The sequence below is a fragment of the Rutidosis leptorrhynchoides genome, chromosome 5, assembly GCF_046630445.1.
Source record: "Rutidosis leptorrhynchoides isolate AG116_Rl617_1_P2 chromosome 5, CSIRO_AGI_Rlap_v1, whole genome shotgun sequence".
NCBI lineage: Eukaryota > Viridiplantae > Streptophyta > Magnoliopsida > Asterales > Asteraceae > Rutidosis > Rutidosis leptorrhynchoides.
In genome coordinates, this window is record NC_092337.1 from 165,755,621 (window position 1) to 165,764,839 (window position 9,219).

Here is a 9,219-nt window from a genome sequence, read left to right on the forward strand (position 1 = left end):
GCCTATTTGGCTGCAAGTCTGTATTTTAAAGGTCATGGGTAGACATATTCATGGGTTTAAGGATATATGACTGAAGCAAATATAGAGTAGTTTATCTACTGTTTGTTTTAAACATGAAAAGACACTACTGGAAATCATTATATGTATATTACTAAAAATAGAGTTTGATTCATTATTAACAATATTGATGTTGTCCACATTATTTTCTATATCAGATGCTTTACACAATGACATAATTATGTTAGGAGAACTATTTTTTATAGCTGTCGTTCAACTCACGGGTTCTTAAAATCTATGTATAAACTATAATTTATCAAAGTTTTACTAATGTGTGTTGTTTACAAAAACATATTTTACTAATTCAACCATAACAATACTTTTGTCACTTTTCCTATAATATCGTTATTTCATATATAAGTTTAAAAACCAATAATGTTTGCGGATGAGTCCCCGTGCAACGCACTGGCTCATAAATCTAGTAAGTAAATAAAGCATGTTTAAATATCTCAAACATACTGTAGTATTTAAAACTATTTTTGTCAAATTTCAGTAAATAACAATAATAATAGTTAAAATAATAATAATAATAATAATAATAATAATAATAATAATAATAATAATAAGTAGTAGTAAAATAGGCCCGCGCGATGCGGCCCGACCTTTCGGATTACATATTCATATTTGACGTAGTGTTATGTATTTACAGAATTAAAAATCGTTGATGCGGGTGTTTTTAGATACACGTGTAATGGTGTATCCTAAGGGATACATGCATAAAAGCATAGTTTTTGTATAAAAAAGGATCAAAAAGCATAAAAGATAGTAATAATTGGCAGTTTTTGGCATTTTTCGTCCAGCGCCCACCAGGTCGCCTAGCGTCATGCGTAAGCCCTGCAGACAGCTTCTATGCTTAAGCCCTTTGATTAAGCGCGTGAGCGGCACGCAACCACGTCAACACACGCCAAAGTCGGTGCCGGATATATCGCATAACTGAATTAATCAGCGTTTGACACGTGTTCCCGAGAATTTCGGACATTCTACTCCTATAAATAGACCCCTTGGATCACCACACTTCACATATGAACTTCAGTTAGATAGAAGTACACTTTCTCTCTCACACAGTTCTTTCTCACTCTAAATCATTAACCGCTTAGCAACAGAACGATACACGGATCAATTCCAGATTCATCCCTAGACTGATTGAGACCACCCCACGGATTTCTCATCCGTGGTTCGGGTCTGCAGGGATTATTTTCCAATAGCAAACATCAATCGAAAACATATCGCTCAACGCTAGGTTGTTATTGTCTTGTACTGGTACCTTTTAATCTCTATACGGAAAATAGTACCAACAACGTGGTTAGAACCTAATGTATCTAATGGCCTATGCGTTTTTAACGCAAGGAAAACCGCGTAAAAAAGGGGACGAAACCATCGAGATGATAGCTCGAAATGTTAAGTGTTTTTTAAAATGCTTCCGTTTCGTGTATAGTTAGTTGCGTTGTGTTCGTAAAATTATTTCGAGTTGAACGGTGGTGTCGGAAAAATTTAACTCGCGGCGAGTGAAAAGATACGGCCCGTTAAGAATTTGGGTGGAGTTTGATTAAAGTTTTTTTAATAAAATACTAATTTTACGTATTATATCCCTAAAGAAGTTGTAATTTGTAATATAGTTTAGGGGATAGTTTTGTAAATTGTTGTTTGTTGTCATTTGAAAAAGAGTGGCTAAAATGATCAAATTTTGCATCACAATTAGTATATATGAATAATAATAATAATAATAATAATAATAGTAATAATAATAATAATAATAAAATAATAATAAAATAATAATAATAATAATAATAATAATAATAATAATAATAATATAGTTTAGGGGATAGTTTTGTAAATTGTTGTTTGTTGTCGTTTGAAAAACTTGGAGTGGCTAAAATGATCAAATTTTGCATCACAATTAGTATATAATAATAATAATAATAATAATAATAATAATAATAATAATAATAATAATAAAATAATAATAATAATAATAATAATAATAATAATAATAATAATAATAATAATAATAATAATAATAATAATAAAATAATAATAATAATAATAATAATAATAATAATAATAATAATAAAATAATAATAATAATAATAAAATAATAATAATAATAATAATAATAAAATAATAATAATAATAATAATAATAATAATAATAATAATAATAATAATAATAATAATAATAATATCTTAAAATAATATTATCTCCGTCCCACATTAATAGTCCACTATTTTATTTTCGGATATCTCAAATTAATAGTCAATTTACATAAATAAAAAAGAATAAGAAGTTTAAGTTCTATTATGCCCTTAATGTATGTGAATATGATTAAATGAGAAAGAAAATGTAAAGGTAAAATTGAAAAGTAAACAGAAAGTATAGTACTTTTATGATAATTTTCTAAACTGTGTGTTTTTTGTCTATGAATTATTAATATGAGACGGAGGGAGTATAATGAATAAAATATATTATCCTTGTCTAATTGGATTTAAATTAACAATAGTTAACCGAGTCATCAATCATCAACATCAACAATCAACAAAAAAATAAAAATAAAATGTATATATGCCTCGTCATACCTATCCACCCACTCTCCCTTTAACAGCTGGATTCCTTCTCACCCTCACCTTCACATGTCATCATCATCCCCACTCTAACCCTACCCCCAATCTCACCGGCGGTTTCTCCCTCCTCCGCCGTATCTCACCGCGGCTGTTGTTATAAACTTCTCTGCAACAAGCTACAATTCACAAACCCTAATTTCCGACCTTTTTTTTTTTTTCTTTTTTTTTTTTTTTTTTTTTTTTAAATTTCCGTCCATAGCTACCAGCTCAATAATTCACTCTCTCGGTAACTGTTTCTGACTTTTTATTATCTTTATACTTGTATGTTCACGCACACAACAAATTTTATACTATTAATTATTACTACGGCTTAGCATAATTAGGCGGAATTTAAAAATTAGGCAACATGTTACGCTGCTTTAGTGAATATTGTTTTGAAATTAAGTAGCCAGATCTGATTATAACGTTATTTTTTATGTTATTTATTTATGCTTTTTGTTACTGAATTTCATCATTTCTATACTCTTTTAAATTTATTATTTTGTGTAATTTGGTTATTTTTTTTAGTTGGCCTTTTAGGTACGGATAAAGTTTAAGATAAAGTTTTTCCTATTTTTGGTAATTTCATTGGAATGAAGGTTATCATGAAAGAGTTGAGAGACTAGCCGAATGTTAAAAATTCATATCTCGCATAATCTGGATTGATGTTATCATTATCATTTATCAATTATTAATTTAATTAATTAATAATTAATAATTAATATTATTAATAATTAATAATAATAATAATAGTAATAATAAAACTAGAGATGTCAACTAGTAGTGCAGGGGAAGAAGATAGAGAAAAAGATGTTTCATAATAACAAACCTGAAAGTGGAAAGTTAGGTTGTTCAAGGATAAAGTTTAGCCGATTATCTACCTTTTCTAAAGTTTAACCTGCTTGATCTGAAACATATTTTTCTATATGATGTTTCAGTATCAATTTGTATCTTGTATAGGCATGGAACCATAAGCCCCCGCTATCGTTTCCATGGAAATGATTTTTTGTAATATGTCAAAATCTATGTAGTATATAAACATGTTAGATATTAAATACAACATGTCACAACTTGAACATCATGCCTTTGCACCTTTCATGTTGTACGAGATCCATTTAGTCACTTCTTTCAATTAAGTCCGAGTTTCTATTACAGCAGAAACAAAAAAGTGCCCGTATAATTTGGCAATATAGTATAGCATTGTCCATTTTATTTGTACTATGTATAGTGAGCATGTAACGAATACATGTTCTTGAAATCAGGCCACTTTATTTTTCTTGTTTTTAGTTCTTGAATCTGACAGTTGCTATTATTTCGATGTGTTCATATATATGTCATGTGCATTCCATTGATGTTGCATGATGGGCTGGTGGCATTTAACTTAATCAATTCTGTCCTTCATTAGATGCTTATTACTATTTTTTTACTCATTGATTATATTTCTAGGATTCATAAAAGTCAAACTTGTAGAAGCTAAACCCTTAAGGCTACATACTGAGATTTTCTGGTAGATTTCATGGGGGCTGGGGAAGAGAGCTCACCTGCTAAACATCCCAAACCTGCTACGACTCAGGTTTTCACGTACTTCCTTTTGTGCAGCGTTTATTTTATAATTTATTTTGTCATGAAATGAAACTTATTTTACTCATTACCTACAGGAAGCGCAAGTGCCTCCACCATCATATGCTGATTGGTCAAACTCGATGCAGGTGTGATATAGATATTGATTCGAACTACTTGATATAAAGTTGCTTTAAGAGAAGTATAGAATGCAGATATAAATTCTTGACGTAGTTTACAACTTTTATGTTTAGGCTTATTATGGTGCTGGAGGTACTCCGCCTTTTTTTGCCTCAACTGTTCCTTCTCCTACTCCTCATCCATACATGTGGGGAGGTCAGGTAATCATCAACTTGAAAGCCAAATCTGAAGATTTATTAGATTTGTACAGAAATTGATAACTGACTAGTGTTTTGATTATTCTTTAATGTGTGAATTGTTTCAGCATCCTATGATGTCACCATACGGGACTCCAGTTCCATATCCCGCTCTATATCCACCTGCAGGAGTTTATGCACATCCTAGTATCCCTATGGTGATCACAATTATTTACTATGATGTTAAGTTTCATATTTCACTTTGTTTAGAATGTATTTAGATGGCACAATACTCTTTGATTGGTCTCTTGGATATCACTGTACGTATCACGATACGTGGACCTAAAATGCCTATCAATCCTTGTTTTCCTTATCCGCTTTAATACAAATACTCTCATACATATTACATGTATGACTATACAACGTATATATACATACAGTTGCTGTATGTACATTTATCTATATATGAATTACCCATATATATGTATACTTATACTCTATCTATCTACATACACGTATCTATACATATATATGTATGTATGTGTATAGTGCACGTATATTTGTGCATTACGTACGTACACATGAATGGGAAAATCTGTTCTAAGTAAAGCTTTATGTGAGTTTGACTGAAATTACTGATCCAAGTTTCAAAATTTTTATTAATAAAGCTTAAAACTGCATACTTTTCCTTTTGAAGCTTAGATTAGGTATAAAGCCGGTGTATGTGTAAAGTTGTAATGTAACTTGGGGTTTGATTGAACATGCACGGAAACAGGTTTAAAGCCGGTGTATGTGTAAATTTGTAAAATTAACCAATTGATAGTTTCCAAACAGACACCAAATACTGCACCACCAAATGCTGAAATGGAACCAAAGACCTATGAAGGAAAGGAAAGAACCACTAATAAGAAGTCAAAGGGAACTACTGGAAATGGAAATGCGAGAACCGGAGATAGCGGGAAGGCAGCATCAAGTTCCGGGAACGATGGTGCCACTCAAAGGTTTGACTTTGTAGTCATACGATTACATTCAGCCTTTATTTTCTTTTTAACTGAATATGTTAAGGTTAATATTTATATTTAAAACTGACTCTTGTTACGTAATTGCTGAACTGAGCAGCGTTGAAAGTGGAAGTGACGGTTCGTCAAATGGAAGTGACGATAATGATCAACATGTATGTATTTCCATGTTATAGATATTTAAAAAAAAAAATGATAATTTGCTTGCTATTACCATCTGACATAGCAGTAGGTGACTTTTTTTTTTAATGTTTGTTTCTTTATTTATTAACATACTATAAATAACACCTCCAGGGATATTCAGGAGGCAAGAAAGGAAGTTTTAATCAGATGCTTGCAGATGGTAATATTATGCAAACTTTTTTTTACCTTTTTCATCCATGTTTACGTGACTCCTTGTAACAATATCATAATTGTTATTTTTATCTTCAGCTAATGCACAGAACAACAATACTGGGCCAAATGCTCATACGCAAGTTCCTGGTAACCCTGTAGTTTCAATGTCTGGTACTAATCTTAATATGGGGATGGACTTGTGGAATCCATCTGCTGCAACTGGAACCATGAAAATGCGACCGAATCCTTCTCGAACCGCAGTGCCACCACCAATGATGGGCCGAGACGGAATGATGCCTGATCAGTGGGTTCAGGTATGTTTTTTAGTCAGCTGATTTAGGTAGTTAGTTTCTATCTTAAAAGGGTTGAATGTGGCGAAGCAAAATGTGCAGTTCAAAATCTATGTTTATGCATATATCTTCATAAATTTTTCAACAATTTAGTTTTATATTATTATAGCGATAATAGTTCTGTAATTGTGATTAGTACATTAACTTTCAGTCATATACTTCCCCTAAGTGGTTTTAGAGCCGGTGTATGATGCAACTGCATATATAGGCTTTACCTATGTCTTAGGCTCTTAGCATAGGCATAAATTTTATAAATTTGATTAACTGCATCGTCGGTTCAGGATGAGCGGGAACTGAAGAGACAAAAGAGGAAGCAGTCTAATCGAGAATCAGCTCGGAGATCAAGATTGCGCAAACAGGTATCAAATACTTCATCTTTGATGTGGATCTCGTAGCGTCTCAGTTACTGCATTGTCTAGCTTGTATAAAAGAAGAGAAAAAAGAATTTATACGAAATCATTAGCGAGTGTATCGATGTTACATGAAATTTCTACAAACTTCTATTTAATCAATTCGTAGGCCCACTACCATTTTGGGCGGAACGTATATGATAATTGTTTGATTTCAGTTTGCCCAGTTAGTAAGAGGATCTTGAACTAACAAAGAGATCCCAGTACCTAGAAAAAGGTGTCCGTAGCAATTTTCATTTAGAGAACACTTCAGAAATAGAATGATACATGGTCTAATGGTATTTGTTAACAGTATAAAAGGTAGTTTTTTTGGTTCAGTTCAAAAACAGGGTTTTGCTTATCACGTGATGATTTAAATTTATTTTTTCAGAAAGGCAAACGCACCCACCCTACACGATTTTTACACGAATATATACATAATGTTCACACTAGCTAGGACTTGAACCCATGACCTCAAGGTCAGAGGGGCATCTCGATACCGATAATTTAAATCTATTAAACAATAATAAATTATGTTACTCAGGAGCTCTTTATATTTATTGTTTACTTTTACTAACGTACACTTGGTTTTGGTAGGCCGAGTGTGAAGAGTTACAGGCAAGAGTAGAGGCACTAAGCAGCGAGAATAATTCACTCAGAGACGAACTGCAAAGGCTCTCAGAGGAATGCGACAAGCTTACATCTGAAAATAATTCCATTAAGGTTTATATCTCTGCTCATCACTCATCACTTCACTGTACATAAGATAAAATAATAAAAATTATCTTTTATATATTGTTTATTCTTGAATGTTTGGGTCAACAGGATGAATTGACTAGGGTTTGTGGACCAGACGCAGTATCGCAGCTCGATGAAGGTAACAGTTAAGAAAGCAGTACACGAAACTAGTTAGTGATTTAAGCTATAAAAATTAGAACATCTTTTCTGAGCATGGGAAACTGACGTTAGGATTGATCGAGCGGGAACTTATATGATGTTGTTACTTGTTACACACCCCTTACTTTTTCTTCTTCTTTCATATATCATATACTTGTAACTGGAAACCTTTCTTTTCTTTTTCTTCTCAACTATCTATACTTAAAATATATAGACTTCTGTTGTACTAGTAAAAAAATCTGTGGGGCTGGGTCACATGGTTTAAGCTGTTTTCGGTATGAAGAGTTTTGGTTGCTTGTTCATTACTGTCATCGATCGATTATTTCTTTGTTAAGTATATTTTTTTTTGCTTAAAAGATCAATATCTAAATGCTTAATTGTTTGGTGTTATCAAGAGGGGTGGAATTTTTATTATCTAATCAGATGAAATGTCAAATGTGTAGTAGTCGCTATAAGAATAATGGTGTTACATTTTTGTATATAAATGGTCTTACAATAGACAAAAAGCCTGACTTGACGACGGGTGATGTTGCTGGGAGTATTATTAGGAATGTTCTATCTACAAGCATACGTAGTAGAGTTTTTAGCACTTGGTTTATCTGTTACTTATTTCTTGTCGCCTATTTTAATATATACTTTAAACTAGAAATATTATAATTATGAGAATTGCTCACGACTAGGTAACAAGTTTATCGATTATAAACGATTACTAAACGAGAAATTGGTCAATATGCCTTTATTTCTGGAAGTATTTAACTATATGCCCTCAGAAAATTGAAATTGCAAGATATACTCTCTTTTCACGCATCACGCATCATGCGTATGACATGGTGAGTGATGCGTCTCACTGAGCAATTAAAGTTTACAAGCACATGCATACCCAATCACTCACTAACCATCCATAAACACACACTATGCGTGTTGCTTTTATAAGACCATCTGTAACGGGGGAGAGTGACCCCGTCATTTTCCTAGTTGGCATCAAGAAACGCCATATTTGCACCCGTATCCATCGTCACTTTCTTCCGTTTCTTTGGCGTTTGATCGAAAGTGACGCAAAAAGCAACACCAGTTTCTTGTTTTTATTTTTTTTATTAATTTAAAAATATTATTTTTATCTCCTTTTAATACTTAACCCAATTATATTTTGACACATCATCACAATACTCCTAACTAACACAAAAAAGAAACACCACCACTTCTCTACTCACAAAAGTAACACGTCCTACTCATCAAAAAAGTGCAAAAAGGCAAGTGACACCAAAAGTGACACCAAAAGTGACACCGCTTACCATTACGAATGGTTTAATAAGGCCACCAATTCCAGTTTTAAACTTCTACACGCACCAATAACCGTATGAATGAGATTGGTACCGGTACTGTACCAAACCGTACCGAAACTGAAAATACCGAAATCGAAATTGCACAAACCAAGAACCGAATACCGAACCAAATTTAAAAAGCGGTACCGGTATTTTCGGTATAGTACCAAATTGTAGGGAAGAATGAAAATTTTAGTACCCGTGATGTTTAAATTTGAGGCTTAAGTAAGAGATGATACTCTAGAAACTTGAAAAAATAAGATTTTAAATTGGATTTATGAACAAGAGCTGCTCATTTGTTAACAATGGTGGTTTTTGATTAGTTATTGTTGAAAAATGGCACTAAAATCACAAAGGTTACCGATATAATATCCA

The 9,219-nt window shown here is 32.3% G+C and overlaps 1 protein-coding gene across 1 annotated transcript; it reads left to right on the forward strand.

The window, feature by feature from the left end:
* The first annotated feature begins 2,827 nt into the window (after positions 1–2,827).
* LOC139846758 (G-box-binding factor 1-like) lies at positions 2,828–7,824 on the forward strand. Its single transcript, XM_071836269.1, has 12 exons — positions 2,828–2,901; positions 4,101–4,227; positions 4,313–4,363; positions 4,469–4,555; positions 4,660–4,749; positions 5,366–5,532; positions 5,651–5,705; positions 5,845–5,893; positions 5,983–6,200; positions 6,518–6,595; positions 7,223–7,348; positions 7,451–7,824. Exons 2-12 carry the CDS (start codon positions 4,171–4,173, stop codon positions 7,511–7,513), a joined length of 1,041 nt encoding a protein of 346 aa, XP_071692370.1. The 5' UTR covers positions 2,828–2,901; positions 4,101–4,170; the 3' UTR covers positions 7,514–7,824.
* Positions 7,825–9,219: the final 1,395 nt, after the last annotated feature.

Excerpts from the sequence above, each read along its gene's own strand:
- LOC139846758 (XM_071836269.1), top strand. The coding sequence starts at position 4,171 with ATGGGGGCTGGGGAAGAGAGCTCACCTGCTAAACATCCCAAACCTGCT. Across the intron at positions 4,750-5,365 it reads CACATCCTAGTATCCCTATG|ACACCAAATACTGCACCACC; the intron begins GTGATCACAATT and ends GTTTCCAAACAG. Across the intron at positions 5,533-5,650 it reads AACGATGGTGCCACTCAAAG|CGTTGAAAGTGGAAGTGACG; the intron begins GTTTGACTTTGT and ends TGAACTGAGCAG.